Source organism: Podarcis bocagei (genome assembly GCF_964188305.1).
Source record: "Podarcis bocagei genome assembly, chromosome: 8".
Lineage (NCBI taxonomy): Eukaryota > Metazoa > Chordata > Lepidosauria > Squamata > Lacertidae > Podarcis > Podarcis bocagei.
The window spans coordinates 54,266,835-54,291,659 of record NC_138133.1 but is presented as its reverse complement, the minus strand read 5'-3'; the positions used below and the strand labels follow the sequence as shown (position 1 = coordinate 54,291,659).

General features: G+C 45.6%; 1 protein-coding gene across 7 annotated transcripts in view; it reads right to left on the bottom strand.

Moving 5' to 3' along the window:
- The window catches only part of LYN (LYN proto-oncogene, Src family tyrosine kinase), a 46,387-nt gene extending 25,407 nt beyond the window's left edge, over window positions 1–20,980 (bottom strand). The window contains exons 1-2 of one of the 7 annotated variants that reach the window (XM_081204756.1): window positions 20,699–20,980; window positions 612–740 (exon numbers count right to left, since the gene is read on the bottom strand). In XM_081204756.1, coding sequence (XP_081060882.1) covers window positions 612–734 — 123 coding nt within the window. In that variant the 5' untranslated portion in view covers window positions 735–740; window positions 20,699–20,980. Of the gene's footprint in view, window positions 1–611; window positions 741–19,517; window positions 19,617–20,698 lie in introns of those variants that run through there. The other 6 variants (XM_081204759.1, XM_081204757.1, XM_081204754.1 and 3 more) reach the window with 6 other exon arrangements.
- Between the last annotated feature and the right edge of the window lie 3,845 nt (window positions 20,981–24,825).

The window sequence follows — 24,825 nt, the reverse complement described above, 5'->3', positions numbered from 1 at the left end:
GTTTTGGAGGTGCTTTGCAAAACGAATTTCCTATGGGCTTGCTTTGCAAGACGACAATGTATTGCGAGTTCCTGCTGGTTCCCCCCCCCTTTTTCTAAGCCGCTAAGCCGCTTATCAGCTGATCCGATCAGCAGATAAGCCGCTAAAAGCCGCTAATAGCACTAATAGCGCTAATCCGCTAATCCTTCAATGGGCTTGCTTCGCAAGACGAAAAAACCGCTAGACGAAGAGAATCACAGAACGGATTCTTTTCGTCTTGCGAGGCACCACTGTATGTGGGAGGAGGAAGACATAGGAGGTTACCATGGGGTGCTTTGTGTGCAACAGGAGATGCCTAAAAGAAGTGGAGAGGGATTGACATGAGCATGAAGGTGAAAATAGGGAGTTGTACAATGGAAGTGGCTTCAGAAATGAGGTTGCGAAGGTGGAAAGCAAGCTTGCATAGGGTGGGAAGGGGAAGCTCTGTGGGGTTAATGTGGGGGGAAACGGCAGGAGGCTGGCGAATGGTGCGAGCAGTGAGGCAGTCCCTAGTTTTAAATAAAAATTTAAATTATGCCAGTCGTGCTGTGATCTCACTCTTGGGAATTCTTCCCTAAAACTAATCTACTTACTGGCCTTTGCTGTTTATTGGACGTTGGATCTCTCACATAAATAGTTCGTTCAGATTTACGTACTGGTTCAGTCTTCACATCTCCCTGCAGATTGTCTTTTCGTTTGGATTTTATACATCCCATATTTTCCTGTTGGAATAAATAAGAATTAAGCAAAAATCTATGTTGTCTAGGTTATGTAGCAAAAATCTTCCAAGGCCTTTCTCTCAATCTCTCTTCTATCAGGGCTGCAGCGATTATCTAGAAAGGATGGGGATTTCTTCTGTTCCTTGGTTCCGGAATCTGCTCCCCAAACAAGTTCACTATGTTGTAGTGGCGGGCAAGGAACGCTTTCATTTGCTGGACCATTTAAACTGATCTGGTATGAACAAATCTTACATTTGTTTAATGAGTTTATCTGCCACTTTGTTTCTTTGTTTAAAAGCATTTCTTAAACCAGCAGTGTTTAAAAACCTTGATGCAGTATATTATGCCATTTTGTTTTTCATTGTATTGATCTTATATTCTATGTCGTCTTCATCATATCAGATTTGAGGGGAGCACAAGATAGAATGAATACATAAAATTGTTCCCACACTAAGATATATTGCACAACTTCTAGAAATTGGGCGTACATATCTTCAGATTGTTGATTTTGACCAACTGGATTTAAAGAGGAGGATAAAGGACTGAACTTAAACAATTCTTACCATGAGCCAAGTTTCTCTCTCTGTATGTATGAATGTATATAGATAAGTGCATATTTACCTAAGATAGGATTGTATTCCTTCACAAGAAAAAGAAAAACAATATATTTTAATGTTGTTTTTAAAGCAAAGAAATGATTTTACAAAGACTTCTGCAAGGATTTCACTTTAATTTTTTTTAAAAAAAGGCTAAAATGCTGACTCATCTTGGACAGTTCAGACATAAATACAAACTGAGCTATTAATGGCCTTATCTCTAACACAATAAGTGTTTCCTATTTCCTCTGACATGCTGGTTTATCTACAAATTACAGGGGGGGAACCTTCCTATGCACTGGCTGACAATTTTTCTAGGCCATTTTGCAGTAAAGTCTATTAAAATTCTCAAATGAGGACATGATACAGCTAGGGTTATTTCTGCTGTGTAACATTTATTTCTGCCAGGTACAAAGTTTGCCAGAGAAATTATGTTCCAATGCTGATCTGGAATGAACCAAGTTGGCAAAACTTGGTGGTAAGCAACAGTACACCAGTTTCTTTTTTTAAAAACCCATATTTTTCATTAAAGATTTATTGGTCTACAAAAGTATGTGCAATGTCTCTTTTTTCAAGTTACATTTTCTACAGATCAGTTTCATTTGTTGAGACATTAGTGTACCTTAGGAAGAAAAGGGCGAAAGAGGTGGAGGGGGGCATGGTGAGTGGGGGTGGGGTCGGATGGCGATGTTTCTATTCTACTTAGTGTATGTGTGGGGTTTTGTGTCAGCATCGCTTGTGCGGGTTCTCTTTGTGCAGGAGTGAGAGAGGTTGGGGTTGGCCTAGGGTGTGGTTGTTTGTTTGTGATTGGCTGTGGTGACAGTGCACCAGTTTCCAGCACAGAGTTTATTTGCTCACAAAATCTGCTTATTCTTACATAAATGAGCCCCACCAATGAAATTCAAGGAGGAAATACCGTATTTTTCACTCTATAAGACGCACCAGACCACAAGACGCACCTAGTTTTTGGAAGAGGAAAACAATAAAAAAAAATATTCTGAATCTCAGAAGCCAGAAGAGCAAGAGGGATCACTGCGCAGTGAAAGCAGCCATCCCTCTTGCTGTTCTGGCTTCTGGGATAGCTGCGCAGCCTGCATTCACTCCATAAGACGCACACACATTTCCCCTTACTTTTTAGGAGGGAAAATGTGAGTCTTATAGAGCAAAAAATACGGTACTTCAAATCTGAAGCAGTTGTAGGAGAAAGCTGAAGACTTGGAAGTTGTAAGCAGGAGGCTACACATGGAGTAACCAAAATTAATTATCCACCCCAAATTAAGCTCAAAGGTGTATTTCCATCTCCACTCACCCCTCAAGACTTTTACAACTGGAAGACTTTGAGGCATCTACATCATGGAATGCTTTGTCTCCCTTTTCGTATGAAGAAGAGTTCTATAAACTAAAAAGCTCACACACTAATTTGTGAAATTTTAGTTGGTTGCACTAAAAAGTATTCCCCTTTTGTCAATGGGTAGGAGCCAATGTGTCAGAACCAAGACTACAGATGTCTGAGAGAACGATGCTTTCAATGGCATTCCCATGTTGAATTATCCCCCTTTTTCTTGCAATGTACAGGGTCAGTTACCCTGGGCAGTGACATTTTTATTTAATAATGAGAATATATTTATATTACTTTTGGGGCTTACAATACATTTTTTTTTTTACTGCTCACCTAAAAACCAGTAGGGATGGGGCTAATGAAATCAGTAACCAGGGACTGCTGCAGAGAAGGCCCTGCCTCATGTTCCCACCAACCAAACATATTTAGCTAAAAAGCAGGTCTCTGAATATTAATGTAGCCTACAAGCAACCCATAAAGGGAGTAAGTAGTCTTTCAGATATCCTGTCAAAATCACAAGAATCCCACTGAATCTTTCACTGATCTGTATGCAGCTGTAAAAATGACCACTTCCTAATCCTCAGTTTCAGAGACAAGTGTGAATTTGTAACATCAATAATTTCTGTTCCTCTTCTCTTGTAGTTTCTTAGGTGGTGGAAGCCATTAAATACAACTTAATGAAGTGTGGAGGATGGAAAAATACTCAGTATATAAGTGTGATGATTTCACACTGGAGTTTGCACTAATAAGGAAGGGTCGTCATTTACTGTTCATTTTTAACAGATCATTGGACTGAACAATTCTGTGAAAAGGGGAATCTGTTGGGGTTTTTTTTAAGTGAAACAGAAAGTGGAATAGGAAAAATATTTCAACCATGATCCAGAAATAGATGTTTCAGGAGTCTGTCACGTCTATATGCATAATTAAATGATATAATTCCTGTGCTAAGCCACAAAGTGATAGGTCAACACGGCAAGTGTTCTCTCATCAGATACTGAACAGGCTTATGCTGTAGGTTATGTTATCACCAAAGTTGATCATGCATTTCATAAGAAGACAAGAAGCTGCCTTATAGCAAGTCAAGCTGTAGGACCAGGTACTGAGACCACTGGTGACTAGCCACGGTTCTCCAGGATTTCAGACAGGAGTCCTTTACCAGCCCATTAATACTGTAGCCCATTAATACTACTGTAGTTTGAGTTTCACAACTTGAAAAGGCATCTGACGTTTTTTGTCTGGGTGGAAGATGGTGGGGGAATAGGCTCTAAAGGCCTGAGGCTCCTAAAAGCTGTGTACTTCCCTATTTCAAGAACTAACATTTTTTGTATCATTTCCCTTTATGACTGACTCCCTTCCCTAAAGGCATAGTTAGCGAGCACTAATTATCCTGTTGCAATAGCAAAGATTGCAACAAATGCATGGTGTACTTGCATGCACCACTTAACTGCCTGCGTAACCAATTGACCCTCTCAGCAATACACTTCAGCTTATCTGATCTCCTAGCCCAGGGCAAGGGGAGTAATTTGCCCCTGTTTCTTAAAGCCAACAGATCTGTCATCACTCTGCTTCTTTTTTCCAGTGGAGGAATACAATACAGTGGTGCCTCGCAAGACGAAATTAATTCATTCCGCAAGTTTTTTCTTGCGAGTTTTTCGTCTTGTGAAGCACGGTTTCCCATAGGAATGCATTGAAAATCAATCAATGCGTTCCTATGGAGACCGTCCGGGGACAGAGGGGAAGCGCCGCTCTGTCCCCTCTTTTGAAGCAAGGGGCTGCGGGGAGAAGATAGCTTCTCTCCGCTGCCCCTTGCTTCAAAAGAGGTCCGGGGACAGCGGGGAAGACGCGCTGCGCTTCCCGCTGTCCCTGGACCTGGGGCTGCGGGGAGAAGATTGCTTCTCCCCGCCGCCCCTTGCTTCAAAAGAGGTCCAGGGACAGCGGGAAGCGCAGTGCTTCCCGCTGTCCCCGGACCTGGGGCTGCGGGGAAAAGATCGCTTCTCCCTGCCACCCCTTGCTTCAAAAGAGGCCCGGGGACAGCGCTGTCCCCAGACCTCTTTTGAAGCAAGGGGCGGCGGGGAGAAGCGATCTCCCCACAGCCCCTTGCTTCGAAAGAGGTCCGGGGACAGCAGGAAAGACGCGCTGCGCTTCCCGCTGTCCCCGGACCTCTTTTGAAGCAAGGGGCGGTGGGGAGAAGCGATCTTCTCCCCGCAGCCCCAGGTCCGGGGACAGCGGGGAAGACACGCTGCGCTTCCCGCTGTCCCCAGAGCTTGCGGGGCAAGCTTCGTTTTGCGAAGCAAGCCCATAGGGAAATTCGTCTTGCGAGGCAACTCGAAAACGAAAAAACCTTTCGTTTTGCGGGTTTTTCGTCTCGCGAGGCGTTCGTCTTGCGGGGCACCACTGTACGGTGTACTCTGTGTTCAAGTGGGGGTGGGGGGTATGAAGCTATCTTTGCACATATGGGCCCCTCCAGCCTGGTGGGTTTTTTGTGAGTGTATTCTGTAATATGTCATTGAAGTAATAATACAGTAGTGCACTAGGGGTGAATTTATACCAGATGCTCCACACATAATTCTGCTTTATTAAGTGTTCTAAGGTGCTTTCTCAATACTACATTACTGATGTCTGGAGGGGCACCTTAGTGCTATACCACAGCAAAATATGGACAAAAACAACCCCCGAAACATTTGTGGTATAGAAAAGCAACTGGATTTCGGCAGGAAGCTATGAGGCATGCACTATTTGGAGATGAAGAAGTGTGACTTCTCAAAGTGGTTGCAGGGGCCAGTGTTCGAAACTCCCATTGTTCTAGGCGCATTTTAATTAGCACAAGCAGTTTATGAACTCTGGGCACAGCACTGCGCCAAAGATTTCAGATTAAAACTGCAGAGTGGAAGGAAAGGAGGACCTTATTCTGCCCCCACTTCCATCTACTCTCTGAAGACTGAAGAAGAGACCTTCTTAAGAATATCGGGGGGGGGGGGAGGACTAGACCATGTAAAAAAATGAACATAATATTTTAACCACAGTTCATATACTTTCAGCTTTGTATTCTTGTTATAAAAAAGCGTGCCTAGACATTCCATTGTTGCGCCCATAACCTAGGTTTAATGTGCCATTTAGCTCCTAGCTTTCATACCTCAGTTTCTAACACTGGAAGAGGTAAACAGTATTGAAAGCAGGAACATCTATAATCACCACATTATGATCATGAGCACAAATCTTCATGAATGCACAATAAAGAAGACAACTGAATGGGCCCTATCCTAGCAGAACAGTAAGCAAAGCCCGTATTTTTTGCTCCATAACACTCACTTTTTTCCTCCTAGAAAGTAAGGGGAAATGTCTGTGTGTGTTATGGAGCGAATGCCTACGGATGGCGGGGGGGGGGGATCTGCTGCAGTCGTGAGCAGAGGATCCATGGTTCCCCTTCCTTCCTTCCTCCGTGGCTCGCTTTGAAACAGCAAAGCGGGAGAAGAGCCGATGAGTGGGGAGGAGAGAGGGACAGAGAGCCTGCTTGCTTTAAAGGAGCAAAGCGGGAGAGGAGAGGAGCCGCTTACACAAGTGTAAGCAGCTCCTGTCTGGTTGGCTCCTTTAAAGCAAGCAGGCTCTCTGTCCCTCTCCTCCCCACTCAGCTGGCTAAATAGCAGCAACGTTTTTCAGCTCACTAAGCCGGGGAGGTGGGAGAGAAGCAGAGCCTGCTTTCTTTAAAGGAGCAAAGTGGGAGAGGAGAGGAGCCTTCTCCTCTTATACCCCACTTCTGCATTATTAACAGTATCCTTCTCCACCCACCCCACGCGTGTTCCTTGTCCCTGGAGTGCTTTTCCTTCCCTCCCCACTTAAAACATGGTTACAAAGCACGGATCCACATGGATCCTCAGGATTTTTGCACTGGGTCACCCCAAACTCACCATCAGATCACATAGCACGCACTCACTATTGCCTGGGACCGCAGTGGTGCAAAAACGTGGTTACAAAGCATGGATCCACATGGATCCTCAGGATTTTTGCATTGGGGTACCCCAAACTCACCGTCAGATCACATATCTGTGGCCACAGCATGAACCACAAAAATCATACATCCACTGTTTCTTTTAGAATATTTTTTTTCTTGTTTTCCTCCTCTAAAAACTATGTGCGTGTTATGGTCGGGTGCGTGTTATAGAGCGAAAAATACGGTAGGTGCTATACAATGTAGTTCAGGGAAGGGAAATAAAATAAGGCTTAAGAAGAAAACTCTTGGTGGACAAGAAACTGACACCTTCTGTCTGGAGGATTCAGGCAAAGACAGGCCTGATGAAAGAACCCACTCTCATTCAGGTTATTTATTTTGTCAGGAAGTTAGTGTGTGAAACAAACTATGTACCTGAGTAATATGCCAATAATAATAATAATAAGGCAACTTGTTTTTCTTCTTAGTGCTTTCCTATTTAAAACCATCATTTGGAGGGGAAGGGCTTGCAAGTGTTGCATGCATGACAGTTGAGTAAAAGTGATAAACTTGGTCAACCAGGGCCGGCCCACACATCAGGTGAGGCAAGCGCCTCAGGTGGCAGAATCCATAGGGGCCACAGATCACAATGCAGTCTGTCCTTGTTCCTGATGTAGATCTTCACTCACCCCTTATTCCTTGGTAGGGAGGGGGGACACCATTTTGTGGTTTGCCTCGGGTACCAAAATGTTTTGGGCCAGCCCTGTGGTCAGCTGTGAGAAGTGCCACTCTCTGGTGCTCCTTGTTTAATTCTTCTCAGGTAGCCTTATAGGTGGGAAGCCTGGGTTAAAAGAGGTGCCTGCTTACTTAGTTGTTCATGTTTTTGTAGATGCTTTCCCACTCTTCCCAGAAATATTTCTTGTGAGCTGCTTATTGCAAAGAAAGGGGGAGGCCTTTGAATATCATAGTGTACTTTCTGTTCTTGTACTTGTGCAGGAGTGAAGTGAAAGTTGCTAAAGACTGGAATCTGCAAATGCAGCAAAAGAAACAGATGAGAAACAACTGCATGTGCTGGGTGTGTGCATGGGAGCAACAGGAAGAAAGAGAAAGAGGCAGCAGGCAATGGGGCAAGAGGCTGCTCATGAGACTGTTCATTATTCATTAAATGGAAGTCACAACTAGACATGATGGAGTCTGTCATTCACATGTCTGTCCCACCCATTACATCCCAGCAGTTGGTTGCTCCCCACACTTCTCTTTCGTCCTGCCTTCAACACTGGACCGGAGTCAGATGTAGATAAAAGAGCATTAATCAAATGATGGAGGGGGCCAGGCGCCAATACAGCTTGTTCCTCCCTCCTTTTCTTTTACCTGCTTGGCTGAGGAGCATGTGGCTGCCCTCACACAGTGGTATACAAATATTTTAATAAATATTGTTCATTCAGTTTCTACTGTTTTCTAAACCCTTTGCTCACTAGCATCACACATCAAGCCAGATGAGAGCCAGAGGTTTACGTGCTTCTAAGTTCAACTATAGGCAACCAATGTACATTGGAGGTACGCAAGTAAGTAGCATCATAGGAGATTCACATGTCTGACTGGGGCAGTACCAGATACGCCTGTGGAAACTGTTAGCTACTTCCTGTCTATCTATAGTTGGATGACTTTTGAGCGTTGCAATAAACTGTCAATGTCCATGGGGACAACTTCCTGGGACATTCAACAATGAAATAGAGCAGGGGTCAGCAAACTTTTTCAGCAGGGGGCCGGTCCACTGTCCCTCAGACCTTGGGGAGGGGGCCGGACTATATTTTGGGGAAGAAGAAAAAAGAACGAATTCCTATGCCTCACAAATAACCCAGAGATACATTTTAAATAAATGTATTTAAATAAAAAGGACACATTCCACTCATGTAAAAACATGCTGATCATCCGCAGGCCGGATTTAGAAGGCGATTGGACTGGATCTGGCCCCAGGCCTTAGTTTGGTATGAAATAGAGTAATGTAAGGCTGACTTCATGTTCTCTATTACTTAAAGCCTGAATACTTTTTAAACCAATTTAAATTGGTCACAACTGCAGTTACTGCTTTACCAATTCTGCATCCATTAGCTTGGTTGAGCTCAAAATATAGATTTTTTCACTTCCTCCTTCCCGTTCATGGCAAGAACTTTCACTCCTCATCTGAATCTCCAGCATCTCTCAACCTATGCTTCCCACCTTCGTTTTGCAAATAAATCATTTAAACAGAAAGTCTGAGGTGGAAGAGACTTAGCAAAAAGGCATCTCTTGTAACCTGCAGTTATCAGAGATGAAAATGTATTCTTCTAGGCTCTATATATTGCTAAACTATTCAATGGCAACAATTTATTGTTGCATTTCTCTAAAACAAATGTTTTAGCGAAATGCAACAACATAACGTTGTTATGGGAAACATGACATGACATCCGAATGTCTGCGCACAGTAATAAATCTCAGCGACTAAGAGAAGGCAGGAAGAAAACAGTACAATCTTGTCAAGGGCTGATATAGATTGATCAAGAAACTTCTCAAAGGCAGACAGAGATTAATTGGGGGGGGCGGGGAGGCTAATTCCATGTTATGAAAAGGATGAAAAACAAAACTGCCCAAGGCCTTTCCATAAACATGTAGTGTGACTACACGTGGAATACGAATGACAACTCTGGATAATGTAGAACTAGAAAACGTGAATAAAAAGGCAACCCAAATGATCAGGGGGCTGGGGCAAGTCATCCTACAGGTTCATCCTCATTGTTTTGGGCTTTTTGGGGGGGGGAGCAGAGTAAAAAGGGACGTGGTACAGGTGAACATAATTATGGATGGTATGGATAAAATGTGGTAAGTCTCTATGAGGCACAGGATGATGGAACAGATGGGCTTTGGGTGTGATCCTGCAGAGCTCTTCTTAAATTCTTATGGGATTAATGGTCACACAGGAGGGACTATAGCTCAGCACTAGAAGCGTTTAGGTTCAGTTGCCAATATCTCAATTTAAAAATACATATATTGGGTACCAAGCCTGGGGGAAAATAGAATAACATAATAGAGGTACAGTAAGCCCAAGGCAGAGGAGACTTGTGTTCGACTGAAGCTCCTACCCAGTATAAGATTCTTATGTGCTAAGAAAACACTGATGTGCTACCTTCTGTATATCTACAAAGCTATAGGTTCATAAGTATGAGAAGCTGCGTGCCCAAAAGTTACATGTGAACGTAGATTCCATTCAGAAGATCCAATCAATGCACACCTTCCATATGTTTTTTTGTACACAGACTAGAAGTCTACACACCTCTTATTTAACTCAGAGGGCTTTCCAAGCTCAACATTTACTCTCTTTTAAAATGTTGTCTAAGTTGCATAGAACCAGAGGGACTTAGGTGTAGTGGTAGTCTGGGAGAGATTTTCTGAATCCAGACTCTGCAGGCAAAACCAGAATGCTTAACAAACTTCAGTTCCCATGTGGAAGCCACAGATTCCCCATCCCTGAAACAGGTAGTGGAGTCGGTGGTTTGGAGTCACGGTTTGAGCCCTATCATTGGAGGTGGGGGGAGCCAAGATATTTGCCTGGTAGCAGAGAATTCTGAATTGGATATCTGCATAAGATTGATGGATGTGAAGTGTATACGATACACAGCCTAAAACATAAAGGTTATTTTAGGGGGGCAGGCTTTTTGTATTTGGAGGGGCAGCACCAAGTTGTCTGTAATTCAATTAGTTAAGTATTTTTATTTATTTATTTGATGGGGGGGAGCTGCCCCGCTGCCTGCACCCCCTGGCTATACCCATGAAATAGCATCTTTAACTACTGTCACAGATTTGACATTTACAAAAACATAACATACTAATACATTAAATCTTCAGATCACCAGAGATGTACATTATGAAAGCTATCAAAGCTTTACTAGAGTAACAGAGCTACTGTGTGAACACACACACACACCTTAGCACCCTATGTATCATAGTATCTTTCACTTTTCTTTTAGAATATTCTAAAGGGGTGGGAAACCTCCAGAAGGCAGACCAAATTTAGCCCAGCATGGGTCCCAGTTTGGACATGGGTGACTCAGCTGCACCAATGAGTTCCCCACAGTTGATCCCTGCAGAAAGCAGGCTTGAGTCACTGGCTATGAGCTAGTGCTGGATCAGCTGCACAACTGAATCCCTCTTGGGTAATTTCGTCAAGCAGCCAATCCCTGAATAAAACAGGATTGAAGTCACCTCCCTTGAGCTGATATGTGGTAGCTTACAAGCCCTGCCCCACCCGCACCTCAAATTTGAGCCACAATGGTTAGGGGCAGGGCTTTTTTAAGCCAGAACTCCGTTCCAGCATCTCTCAGGTGGGTGCCATTGCCATTATAAGAGAACAAGGTGAGTCCCGGCACGGCTTTTTCTAGAAAAATAGCACTGGGGAAATAAGAATTTGGTAATACCCAATTCCCCAACCCTATTTTAGACTCAAGTTTTAGAGAGCAGTCTTTTTCAATGACTACTAGCTATATCAGGTATGTTCTACCTCCACTGTCAGATGCTTCTGAAGACCAGCTTCTGGATACCACAGAAAGGGAGAGTGTTCGGTGCCCAGGTCTCCTCCTTGCAAGTCCCCACGGGCATCTGGTTGGCCACTGAGAACAGGTTGCTGGACTAGATGGACCATTGGCCTGATCCAGCAGGCATTCCTATGTTCAACCTGGTGCCCTCCAAATGTTTTGAACTACTACTGGAGGATGGAGTCCAGAATGGCCGCAGGCTATTTTAAAGAATAATCTGTAATAGCTAGCATACATTGACAAAGCTGAAGTTGCTCAGAACACCATTCACAGAAGCACAGAGTTGGAAGGGACCCCAAGGGTCATCAAGTTCAATCCCCTGCAATGAAAGAATCTCAACTAAAGCATCCATGGCAGATGACCAACCAACTTCTGCTTTAAGATTTCCAATGAAGGAAAGCCCACCATCTTTCAAGAAAGTCCGTTCCATTGCTCTACATCAGCCTTCCCTACTTAATCTGGTGTCCCACTGGATGTTTGGACTCCAATTCCATAAGCCCCAGACACAAAAGTCAATGGTCAGGAATGATGCAAGTGATAATCCAGGAACATCAGGAGAACCACAGGTCCCCCACCCTTGCATTTAATTGTTGGTAAGGAAACACAGGTCTGGCAGTAGCACACAGCATCCCCAGTATGATGATGCCTGCCTTCCCTCCCCCCACTTTCCATGAATATTGCACACTGGCAGTTGATGGCCACCAATTTGCTTTTTCCAGTGTGCAAGCTATCATATCAATACATGATGTGGGGGTGGTGGGGAGTGGGGAGTGAGTGTTGTAAAACTTTGAGCAGCAGAACAAACAACTCAAAACCTGTGGAAACAAAAACTAACAACACCCCCGCAAGACAGCAGCTTGTTAAAAACGTTGCATGCTGAGGACGTCTGCACATTAGCTATGCATGCATGCCACCAGTCAACAGCAGCACACCCATCTCACACACAGCGCACAACTATGCTCCCAGAAATAAAGGTGAGCGTGTGTCCTTCTTTACAAGTGACAACCCTTTATCTGAAGGGCGGGCAAAAAACACAGCCCTCTATGTGAAGGACCAAGTCCAGTTTAAAGATAAAGAACATTAAGAAGGGAAAGCAGAATCCTTAATAATAATAATAATATTTTTTTATTAAAGATTTTCTTGGTTTACAAAAGTACATGCCTTGTCTCATTTTTCAGGTTGTACAGTTCAGGTTTTCTAAAGGTCAGTTACATTTGTTATGAGACATTAGTGTAGAGTACAGTATAAGGTCAAGAAGAATGGGGGAGGGGTGGTGGTGAAATTTATATTTCTTTACAGTGTGCATGTAGGGTTTTGTGTCGGCGTCAACTGGATAGGTTCTCTTTCTCAGAATTCTCAAAGTTGACCTCCAACAGCACCTGGACTGAGCAGGCACAAAGGTCACCTGGTTATAGCCGTCTCCGCTGTGTTGAGATCTATTTCTGTTAGCTAGTATTTCTAAGTTGCCACCCAACCAGGAACAGAAAACTCAGCTTCCTCCACCAGAGGCCCCAGCAGGCAGAAGGCATATACAGGTAGAACCCAGAAGCTTCTCAGGAAAAGGGTTCAATTCCTGTTTTGGTGCCAGTGATTCCACACAGTAAACACTAACAATACTAAATGGAACATGCTGGGTGCCTGTGGGAGGAGAACTAGCTTTTTGCAAAGTAAAGGGAAGGAAGCCATTTGTACAAGAATGAAGTCTTCAGCAACATGGTTGCTGGAGGCAGGAGAGAAAGGTAAGCAATGGGTAATAAGAGGTTTGGGCTCAATATGTACCCTATGGAGATAAACTTGTGGCCTCCACAATGCAAAACCTACTTTTTGGGGAACCTACTGGAAGCAAGCTTGGAGTTGAAACCAGGCCTCCCACACTAGAGAACAGTACTATAATCACAGTCACAGGAGCAGACCAGAGAATGAACTCTCATAGAGCCTCTCTGGGGGGCCAGGCCTACAACATAGCATCTCCTCCCCCCCCACACACACTTTATCCACTAGTGGTCAAATATAGGGATTCTAGTCACATCGGCCAGGATGGGGTGGTACCACTACCACTATGTGAAGTGGTAGCTTAATAGAAAATGTTTAGCTGACATGAAATCCCAGGGGAAAGGGGGATGGAGAGATATAAAAGGTGATGTGCAGGGAAGCTTTCATTTCGGGATCTCCATCAACTCCATTGGGAAGGTTTAAGCTACAACATCTCTTGCTTGCTAGCTTTTAGGCACCAAGCAAAGCTCATTCTGTTCCCTTGTACATTTAATAGATTTCTATGGATCAGAGATCCTTTTAATTGCCTTTAGTGCTGTCTCTATTAGGGCTTTTAATTGCCAACTACATTTTATCTATATTTATGTGCTGTTTCATGTGTGTTGGTTATTGTATTTTAGTGCTTTGCAATGTAAGCTGTTTTGAGACTATCTGGAGAAAGGCAGGACAGACATCCTCTGAATAAAAATAGAAGTGCATGCATAATATCATGTTCTCATCAGAGTTGGGATCAGCGCGTAAGCATGCATGCAGCTCTAGCTAGTTTCCATTCCCAAACTGAAACAATCACCACTGAAAAGTGAAGAAAGAGAGGAAGAGGAGTCATTATAGTGCTGCAGTCACCAACACAGCAACTGTATGCAGAATGGTTCCCTAGAGCAGTGTTTTTCAACCTTTTTTGGGCAAAGGCACACTTGTTTCATGAAAAAAATCACGAGGCACACCACCACTGTGTAAGGAGAGGGAGATGTCAGAGCCCCGCTGCTCTCTATGGGGAATCGGATGAGAGCGGACCCCCTGTCCGCTCTCATCCAATCCCATCTGATCTGATCCCCACCCAGGACGGATGGAAAATAGGGTGGACACAGTCCGGCGCCCGCCTAGTGGGCGAAAATTTGACTTTTTAAAAAATCTTTCGAATTTTTCAATTTTTCCCATGGCACACCAGGCAACATCTCGCGGCACACTAGTGTGCCGCGGAACAGTGGTTGAAAAACACTGCCCTAGAGGACATCCCCTGGTGCATTATCATGAAAAGCAAATGTCTTAAGTGTTCTGTCATCATCCTATGTAAAATAAAAATAAAAATAAAAATGAAGACCCATGACAACTGATGCCTTGCATCAACATTCCTACAGTTCTGGCAAGAACTGGATCTGTGATTTTTTTTATATATATATTTTAAAAAGCACCTGTACAGTCTGCCACTGTAAGCTTTAATTAAATGGCATTTATAGTATTTTTGGAACTGCGTGTTGCAAATTCAATAAATTTCATTATTAATTCTATTGATTCTGATTTAGACTCTCCCCACCTCACCCCTGCCTTGGAAAAGCAGAGCAGTGTTTTGTGTTTTCTCTTTCAATTTGTCTTTTTTTTGGGAAACGATCCCCTGCGGAGGAGGAAGAGAAACCACTGGAGAACAGGGAGCTCATAGCACTCCCTCAAAATTCTTCAGCCTTCTAATGCCAACGTAGTTGAAAGAAATTCTTTTTAAAAAACAGACTTCCTGCATGAAATAATGAAACCTCAACAAAAGGAACTGTGGCACCATCTTTAGCAACCAGGTAGCGGAATGGTCCCTTCAACAGAACATGCACTCTACCAGATTATGATACAACTGACCAGATGTTTGAAGCAGTAGAATAAAATAATAATAATAATAATAATAAGACTTTATAATAAGACTTTAATAATAATACGCATCTGGCTGGGTTGCCTCAGCCACTCTGTGGAATGGGATTAGAAGTGTCATCTGCTACATGTCTACTCAGAAGTAAGACACATTGAGTTCAGTGGGGTTTACTTCCACTTCAGTAGGTGTAAGATTGCAGTCTCAAAGTACTAGAGCATGGCAAGTACACAAATGGTACACAAATGGTAAACAGCTGCCTGGGTAAATGGAGGTCACCATGTTGGCTATACCTGTGCTATATATAAATATTATTAAAAGCTGCTACACAGCTATTAAAAGCATGGAAACTTCTTTTGTATCAAATCCCATGAGCCAACAGTAGCCCACATGTATGATAGCTTAAGGTTCTTTTGACAAAATAAGTTGACTCAACAGTGCAGCCATGCATTAAATAGTAGATACAGTGGTACCTCAGGTTACATATGCTTCAGGTTACAGATTCCGCTAACCCAGAAATAGTGCTTCAGGTTAAGAACTTTGCTTCAGGATGAGAACAGAAATCGTGCTCCAGTGGCACAGCAGCAGCAGGAGGAGGTCCCATTAGCTAAAGTGGTGCTTCAGGTTAAGAACAGTTTCAGGTTAAGAACGGACCTCCGGAACGAATTAAGTACTTAACCCAAGGTATCACTGTAGTCTGATGTTGTTAAGACTCCAATTGTTATTAGTCCCAGCCAGCATGGCAAATCCATGGTCAGGGATTATGGGAACTGTAGTTCAATCAGGTCCCAAGGACCACAGGCTCTCAATTCCTGGTTTAAAGTACAGTGGTGCCTCGCAAGACGAAATTAATTCGTTCCGCAAGTCTCTTCGTCTTGCGGTTTTTTCGTCTTGCGATGCACGGTTTCCCATAGGAATGCATTGAAAATCAATTAATGCGTTCCTAGGGAAACCGCCTTCAAACCAGGTCCGGGGACATTCTGTCCCCGGACCTCTTCTGAAGGCTGGGGGGGGGGGACAAGGGCTTTTCTTCCCACCCCAGCATTTTAAAAAACCCTGGGACAGCGGAGGACTTCTCCGCTGTCCGGGGCGATTTAAAAGCCCCTGGGAAGGCAGGCAGGGGGGACAAAGACTTTCGCCCCCTGCCCGCCTTCAGAAGGTGTTCCCGCCCCCCGCCCCACTTCGGAACAGCTTTCCGAAGTGGGGCGGCTGGGGCAGGTGTCCCCGCCCCCCCTCCCCACTTCGGAACAGCTTTCCGAAGTGGGGCGGCTGGGGCAGGTGTCCCCGCCCCCCTCCCCACTTCGGAACAGCTTTCCGAAGTGGGGCGGCTGGGGCAGGTGTCCCCGCCCCCCCTCCCCACTTCGGAACAGCTTCGCTCCCGACCCCCAGCATTTTAAAACCTCCCCGGGACACGGGGAGATTTTAAAATGCTGGGGGTTGGCAGCTAACGCTTCGCTCCCGACCCCCAGCATTTTAAAATCTCCCCGGGACAGAGACTTCTCTGCTGTCCCTTGGAGATTTTAAAATGCTGGGGGTCGGCAGCGAACGCTTCGCTCCCGCCCGCCAGCATTTTAAGATCGCCCGGGGCAGGCGGGGGGGAAGGCAGGCGGGGGGAGCAAAGACTTTTCCCCCCCGCCGGCCTTCAGAAGAGGTCCTCTTCTGAAGGCCGGCTGTGGGCGAAAGTCTTTGCTCCCGACCGCCCCCTATGGGCTTTCGTCTTGCGATGCAAGCCCATAGGGAAATTCGTCTTGCGAAGCGCCTCCAAAACAGAAAACCCTTTCGTCTTGCGGGTTTTCCGTCTTGCGAGGCATTCGTCTTGCGGGGTACCACTGTACTGTAAGATGCCTTGTCTTGGGGTTTGTTTCCAAGCATGATGAAATCACCTTAGCTGTGACTGTACAAACCACGGCTGCACGGAAACCTCTCAAGTGTCAATCATTTGAAATTTGGAAACGAAAAATGTCCACAGAAATACAAAAAAGGGAAGTCACTGCAGTATAGCTGAGTAATTAAAGCCAGTTCGAAGCCAAAAGTTCACTGGCAGAAGCCCCTGAAGAATTATTTCACTTGCAAAGGTAACTAGAACCCATGTTCATTCCTCTAGTTCTACATGCAACCCTTTAAACAAGCATCGACTTTTATTTTGAGGAAGTACACTCACTTTTTATTTAGAAGTCAATTATGCATAACGCCTTAACTCTTTGCTGACTGAAAGAATCACTCTTCTAAAGCACCGTGTGCTGCTAGTCATTATTTATCCCACAAAAACTGCCATGGAAAAAGAAAGCAATTAATTTTGACATAGGTGAAAAATAATCAGATCTATGAATATTTTGCTACACTTCTACGATGCCACAAAAGAGTATGTCATTTTAAGTACGTTGTCCCTTCTGGAGTAGAAAACCTTTTGACAATGTCTGTTCTTCTGGTGAAGTGTGTGGTGTGATAGGAATTTTTATTTACAACAGAGGTCACTACCAGCTATGAATATGCAAAGCCTTTCTTTATTAAAATGTGAATAAAACTAACTTTTCACTCTGTGTCCAACAAAAGCAACACACGTTTGCCATCCCCTCCTTAAATTCTCCTTAAACTCTGCATGATTCAAAACTTTATCAAAAGCAGTGATCTATTTCTTCTTCAGTACTTTACTTCAAACCAGCATACAGTGGTACCTCAGGTTAAGTACTTAATTCGTTCTGGAGGTCCGTTCTTAACCTGAAACTGTTCTTAACCTGAAGCACCACTTTAGCTAATAGGGCCTCCTGCTGCTGCCGCGCCGCCGGAGCCCAATTTCTGTTCTCATCCTGAAGCAAAGTTCTTAACCTGAAGCACTATTTTTGGGTTAGCGGAGTCTGTAACCTGAAGCATATGTAACCTCAACCGTATGTAACCTGAGGTACCACTGTACTACAGCAGCCACTGTAGCATGGAGGGCACCCCGTGGGGAGCTACAGCACAAGATGCTGCTTGGGCTTTTGGCACAATCTTTGTGTCCACTTTATCATTCTGTCTTCTATGGAGTGTGTGTACAGAGTCCCCATCTTGTTATGACTCTCCTTCAACCAGTAGTGGCTTGATGCCTCCTGTGACTGGTGAAGAAGAAGAAGAAGAAGAGTTTGGATTTGATATCCCGCCTTTCACTCCCCTTCAGGAGTCTCAAAGCGGCTAACATTCTCCTTTCCCTTCCTCCCCCACAACAAACACTCTGTGAGGTGAGTGGGGCTGAGAGACTTCACAGAAGTGTGACTGGCCCAAGGTCACCCAGCAGCTGCATGTGGAGGAGCGGAGACGCGAACCCGGTTTCCCAGATTACGTGACTACCGCTCTTAACCACTACACCACACTGGCTCTCATATAAATCCTTCCGCACTCAACGGTGAGGCAGGAGAATGGTAAAGGTAAAGGGACCCCTGACCATTAGGTCCAGTTGTGACCGACTCTGGGGTTGTGGCGCTCATCTCGCTTTATTGGCCGAGGGAGCCGGCATTTGTCCACAGACAGCTTCCAGGTCATGTGGCCAGCATGACTAAGCCGCTTCTGGTGAACCAGAGCAGCACATGGAAACGCCGTTTACCTTCCCGCTGGAGCGGTACCTATTTATCTACTTGCACTTTGTGCTTTCAAACTGCTAGGTTGGCAGAAGCTGGGACCGAACAACAGGAGCTCACCCCATCGCGGGGATTCGAACTGCCGACCTTCTGATCGGCAAGTCCTAGGCTCTGTGGTTTAACCCACAGCGCCACCCGTGTCCCTAGGAGAATGGTAGGCAGAGGCAACTCATTCTAGTTTTCTCACCATCCTGCTTCCTTCCCTGCTGAGTTTTATAGGAGGAAAACTGAGACTAAGGAGGAAGAAGCTGATTATAAGTAGGTAGGTAAGGCCTGGCTGAGGGTGGTTGGTAAGACAGAGTCCCATTTGCGCTAATAGACCAGCCTCCACTGCCTTCAACGTTTATTTCAGATCATTCTGCAAATACATTTACTAGATGTGACTCCCAAATTGTACAATAGTCATTGCATTTATATAGCCAAGTACTAAACTACTTACTATTCAGAGAACAGTTTGTGGATACCTATGATGTAGCATTGTTGCAGCTAAGTATGTGTAGACCTGATCACTGACTTTAATATCACAATGCTCTCTACTCTGGGGTAAACAAACAAAGCAAACACTTTAGTTTCCTGCCTTTGCTTCCCAAGGCACCAGTGCTTAATACATACATACATATATATATATATATATATATATATATATATATATATATTTGGTTGGTTCCCTTTTGCGTGGCTAAGAAGACAGGAAGCCATTTTTGCAGCTGTTCCGGTTTTGGAGAAAATACCAACTTTGTGAAATACCAATTGGGGAAGCTTAGAATAAAACAAATGAAAACTTTAATTTACCCAGCATTATATCTGTTTGCTTTAGGATTCCTTTTTATGTAATTGTTAACTTTAGTTCCGCCCAGATTTCTAAATCTGACAAATTAATCATGAATGGTAACAAAACAAAACACTAGCACTTGTGGTGATTCATTGCAAGCTTTGCTTTTACTAAACCTTTTGATTACTTAACAGAGCTTAACAAAAAAGAAAAGTCATCAGAGTGCCTGTGGGGAACAATAGATTATAATGCATCAATATCAGATGAGTTCCCAAAGTTTTTTTCCCTTAAGCAAACAAACTCCGATCGTAACAAGAAGGCAGGAAAATGTGAGCGGTACTTACAAAGGACTAAAACAACCAGTCAGATGACCTTAAGAATTCATCAGCACCACATGAGAGAATAGGCCGGATAAACGCCCCTTCCCGCAGGCTAAAGGAAAAGCGAGCCACTGCGAAAATAACGCTACTTCCTTTTAACTAAACTACTGTAACATGTTTTAATCTGGGGTCCAGATAGAAGCTCCTCTAGGGGTCAGGCGCGCGCACTGTCCAATTAGTACCACACTTCCTCTTTTTTAAAAATGTGCTCCGCATATGGTTCACAATACAGAACTTTAATAATTTTCATTTTAATAAAAGAGAGCGCACAGAGGGAAGGAGCATTTATCAGATTTCAGGGCTTATTGGTGAAAAATAAAAGCTCCCTTGGTATATTACCGCAGCTGAATTATGCAAGGTGGTTATCTAAAAATGATACAAAAGCCCGAAAGGCTGCAGCTGAGAGAAAGGGATTTATCAAAGCCCTCCTCCCAGGAAACTTCACGGTTGATAGGAATCCCAATCTCCAGCAATACTCTCTACTCACTGATCTCCACCCCCCGCGCCACTTCACAATAGAGAAATACTCCTGTAATCAATCTAAAAATCTATGGCCACGCCTTCTTTCCCCTTCTTCGGGACATATCTCGCGCAGCCTTTCTCCCCCCTCGAAAGAAAGGACCGTCTTTGCATGTGCGAAAGTTTTGTTTGGCTGGCAAAATGCAAGGCGAAGAGCTGCACCACTGTGCGCGCAGGTTTGGCCAAGCACGAGCCCAGGTGCTCCTGCCCTGGGCGACATCAGTGTCGCTGCAACCCTATGCACGCTTACCTGCGAGTAAGTTCCACTGAACTCAATGGGGCTTACTCTTGAGTAGGCACGCCGCAGCCTTGCACTAAAGCAAGCCACAGATTTTTAGACCGGGGGCATCTACCTCATGGAGGAAATTAGCAGGAACCAACCACCGAAGATTCAGCTTTCTCTCTGCAGGGCAGCAGGACTTTGCTACGTGGCTAAAAGCAGCAGCAGCAGCAGCACCGACGCTATTAGCCCGAAGCGCGGCGGGGAAGCGGGATAAATGCTTCGGAAGCGGCGGGATAAGTTCAAATTGCCAGGCTTCGTCCTTCGGAAGCCAAGCCACCTTCCAGCCACTCCTTCCCGCCACCCAACCGGGGCTTTGCCGAGAAAGTAAGGGGAGCCCACTTACTTTCCCCGGAGTCCCGAGCTTGGGAAGTCCACGCTCGCTGCTTCAGCCCAATGGCCCGGATAGAGCCCGAGCCCGGCGGGAGCGCCTCGCCGGCAGCCGCTCCTTTTTCTCGGCCACAGGGGAAGTGAGAGCGCGCCCGAGGGGAACCAGCCAGCCGCCGCCGCCTCCTCCTGCCCAGCGCCCGTCCTGCTCCCTCGCAGAGAGGAACTTGGGCGGCTTTCGCAGCCTGTCGGGGGCTGAGGCTTCGCCGCTCACTTCCTGGTCCCGGGAAATTTGCATAGCAGGTCGGGAAGGTGGCCGGCCGGCGAGGGGGAGGGAGCCGGGATGGCGGGGGGGGGATCTTTCTTGGAAACCGAAAGGCGGGTCCCGGCAGGACGGCGACAAGGCGATCCAAGGGCAGGGGCAGTGCGGACACACCCGCTCCGAGAGCGGGAGAACTCGCTCTTTCTTGCTCTCGCAGCCGGGGCTCTTGAGGGCAGCCGGCCCCACGGCGCGAAGGGGGCGGAGGGGAGGGGACTCGGTCCGCGGCTCCGAGCTCGGTCATCCTGAGGAAAGCAGCTGCGCACCTTCCTTGTGGGTGGGGAGTAATTATTCTGACCGAAGCAACCCGGTGCGTGAGGGGATAAAAATAGCTAAGCCAAGTGGACTCTGGTCCCAGCTCTGCCCCTTCACGAGCCTCCATCGGGGCCTAGTCAGCCCCCAAGAAGCCTGCCCAAGTCTGGCTCGCCTGGTCCTGGGCAAATCAGGGCCTTCCGGCCTTTAGCCCCCTCTAGTGAAATGGGGAAAAGAAACCCTGATTGCATAAGGAAGGCCTCTGAAGATCCATACTCTAGCCACCTGCTCCAGTGCTGCGTTACACCACCCCAGTCTCGGAGCCAGGAGAAATTGCAAGGGGTTCTGGTGCTTCCCCAGGGTTCCGCTTCCTTAGGGCCAATGGAGATGGTGGTGTCTTTTGGAGATAAGGTTTTATTTACACACATATACAACCTGAGCATATGGAGAAAGGAGAGGCTGGCAGCATTGACACCCCAACAGATCTTGCTTCTCCTTTAGGTTTCCAGGGGAGCCCCCAAAGCCCAGCGCATGTTATGCTAGCAGCTTCTAGCATTCTGGACCCAACTGACTGTCACACACACTAGCCTATTGTTCTACATAGCAGCTAGGTGAGGCAGTGGGGGTAAGACCCTTCCGTCCCTTCTGTGGCACAGAGCAACTTTGGTTATGCTAAATTGTGGTATTTAAGCCATTGCCTTGACAAAGAAACTAGTTTGGCAAGCTTGCTCTTAAACATTCTACTTCCACAGATACAGAATCCGGAGAACTGGAAAGGGACCCAGGGTACCATCCAGACTGACACCTTCCAAACACATAACAGTTACTATACAAGATCAGCTCTGTGGCTGTATACACATCACCATTTATTTTGCATCCAGTGCACTCCCATTGCTAGTTTTTGAAGCCACATACACATGAGGTTAACCCAGAGCCGGCTCTGCCCTTAGGCTTACTGAGGCAGGTACCTCAGGCAGCAGAAGCCCCCAAAGCAGCAGCCCTATGGGTGCCTTTCCCCCGCCACAGAAGCAGAGCCAATATCAGCAAGACAGATTGTGTGTGATTTCAGCAAGATCTTACTCAAGATTAAAGCCAGCAGCAGAGGTGACAAGGTAGGCAGAGAAGTGGCAACAGCAGGGCAAGGCAGCGCTTCCCATTTTGCCTCAAGTGGCAAAACGGGATGTGCCACCCCAGTTTAGCCATAATCTATATCGGTTCTGTAAGTTCTTGCATTTTTCATCAAAGCAGCTTTGCTTCAGCTGGAAAACAAGCCACATTCACTTTGCAGGGGTCAGCCAGTTGTGTACATTTGAGGCATCTGTTGCACATGTGCAAATGTCAGCTTTGTGGAGAGGTGTTCGGGGGTGTGTACATGGGAGGGAATCAAACAGGATAATACGCATTGGGTAAAGACACCCTCTTACCCGTCTCTGATGTGTACAGCAAGGGGCAAATGTGGCTTGAATCACAGCAGGAGGGGAAATACCTTCACTACGTTTTAAGCCACTAATGCGTACATAGCCTGATTCAGTTGTGCGCACTGCACGGCCTTGGATAGCTCTCAGCATTTCAGCTTGTAAACCCTCTATCTATAAAATGAGGGAAACCAAGGCTTACCTTACAAGAAAGGCAAGCACAATAAGATTGTAAAGTTAAGAGTTGTGAAACCTCTGGTGGGGGAGCCTTTCTGTGGATGAATTGGCATGACTTCTGCTAATGGAAGTCTTGCTAATCTGAAGGCATTAACCGCTGTGTAGATACAGCTGAGTGACCGTCATTTCAAGATAGACAAACTGCTTCATGCAACATCTAGCTCATGTATGGCAAAAATGGTCACTAGGTAGGATGGCGTTTCAAATGGATTAGACAAGAAGCAGAGTCTACTGAAAACCTTTAGTTATGATAAAAATGGAGCCTCCATGTCCAGGAACAGTGTACTCCTGATAATCACTTGTCAGGAACAAGCTCTCTCAGTTTTGCTGCTGCTTGTGAGCATCACAGGAGTATCTGTTTCCCAAGTATTGGAGGCTGTATATGTGAAACAGAACTTTGGCCTGCTCTTCTGATCCTGCAAGAGCTGTTCATTTTCTTCTTTCCTTTCCATATTAAACATGCCATGCAAATATCTTTATGGAAACAATGCACCAACAAGTGTCAGCTTGTCATGCATCCAGCACTAGCAGGAATATTTTCCCTGCTGGTATCCCATTTGTTCCCAGTTTTTTGCTGTATGAAAAGCCAGGAATCATTAACAAGGGTTTTGGATTGTCATTGTATTTGATTGTTTGTGTGTGAGTTTTCATTTTGAACTACCCAGAGGACACTGTTGATCGAGAGGGATAAATAAGCCATAAATAAATAAATCAACAACACAATAATATATAGTTACAGGTAGGTAGCCGTGTTGGTCTGCTGTAGTCAAAACAAACAAACAAAAAAATTCCTTCCAGTAGCACCAACTAAGTTTGTTATTGGTATGAGCTTTCGTGTGCATGCACACTTCTTCAGATACACTGTATCTGAATAATTTTATTATTATTATTATTTTGCTTCAACAATAATATATACTCAGGGCTGCCTGGGAGTGGGCCTCAGCCAATAGAATGGCTGGGGCAGGTTCCACAGGAGGGAATGTATTGGGACACCCGATCTCAGTGATCATGGGCTGGAGGAGGAGTTACGCTAAGACCAGACCATATCATTACCAAGGAGGCAGGTTTAGTCGTTGTTTGAGGACTTTCCCTGTCTCCAGGTCTGGCCCTGACCGGAAGGATACTGGAATCAGCAAGGGAAACCCACATGACCTGAAAGTGTTGCTGTGCAATGCCAGGTCAATGATGAATAAAACCACTGCCATCCACGACCTGATTGTGGATGGAGGATTTGACCTGGCATGTGTGACAGAGACCTGGTTGGATGAGGCAGATGGGCCTGTCCTTGCCACTGCTTGCCCATCAGGTTCCTCTTACGCACAGCAACCCAGGTCATGTGGGCGGGGAGGGGGGGTTGCAGTGATTTTTAGGAAGTCATTAGTCTGCACCAGGCGTCCTATTGGGAAGACCAATTTCTCTGAGTGCATGTTCTGGAAGTTGGGCAATAGGGGCAGTACAGGATTCCTATTGGTGTACCAACCTCCCCGCTGCACCAAGGATTCCCTGCCCGAGCTGCTTCAGGTCGTGGCGGATATGCTCCTGGAGACACCTAGCTTGGTTGTCCTGGGGGATTTTAACATCCATGCTGACATGACCTTACAAGGGGCCGCTCGGGACTTCGTGGAAAGCATGGCCTCCATGGGGCTGTCCCTGAATAAGTTTGGCCCAACTCATAGCCGCGGACATGCCTTAGACTTGGTGTTTACCTCTACGGATGTTGGTGATCTGACATTAACTAAAAGCGAAACAAAAGAAGTGCCATGGTCAGATCACTTCCTGGTGCAACTGGACTTCTCCGCGACCCTTCCCCTCTGCAGGGAGGTGGGACCGATTCGGTTGGTCCGCCCCTGCCACTTAATGGATCCAATTGGCTTCCAGAGAGTGGGAGGGGATGTTTTATCCCAAGTTGATGGCCTTTCAGCT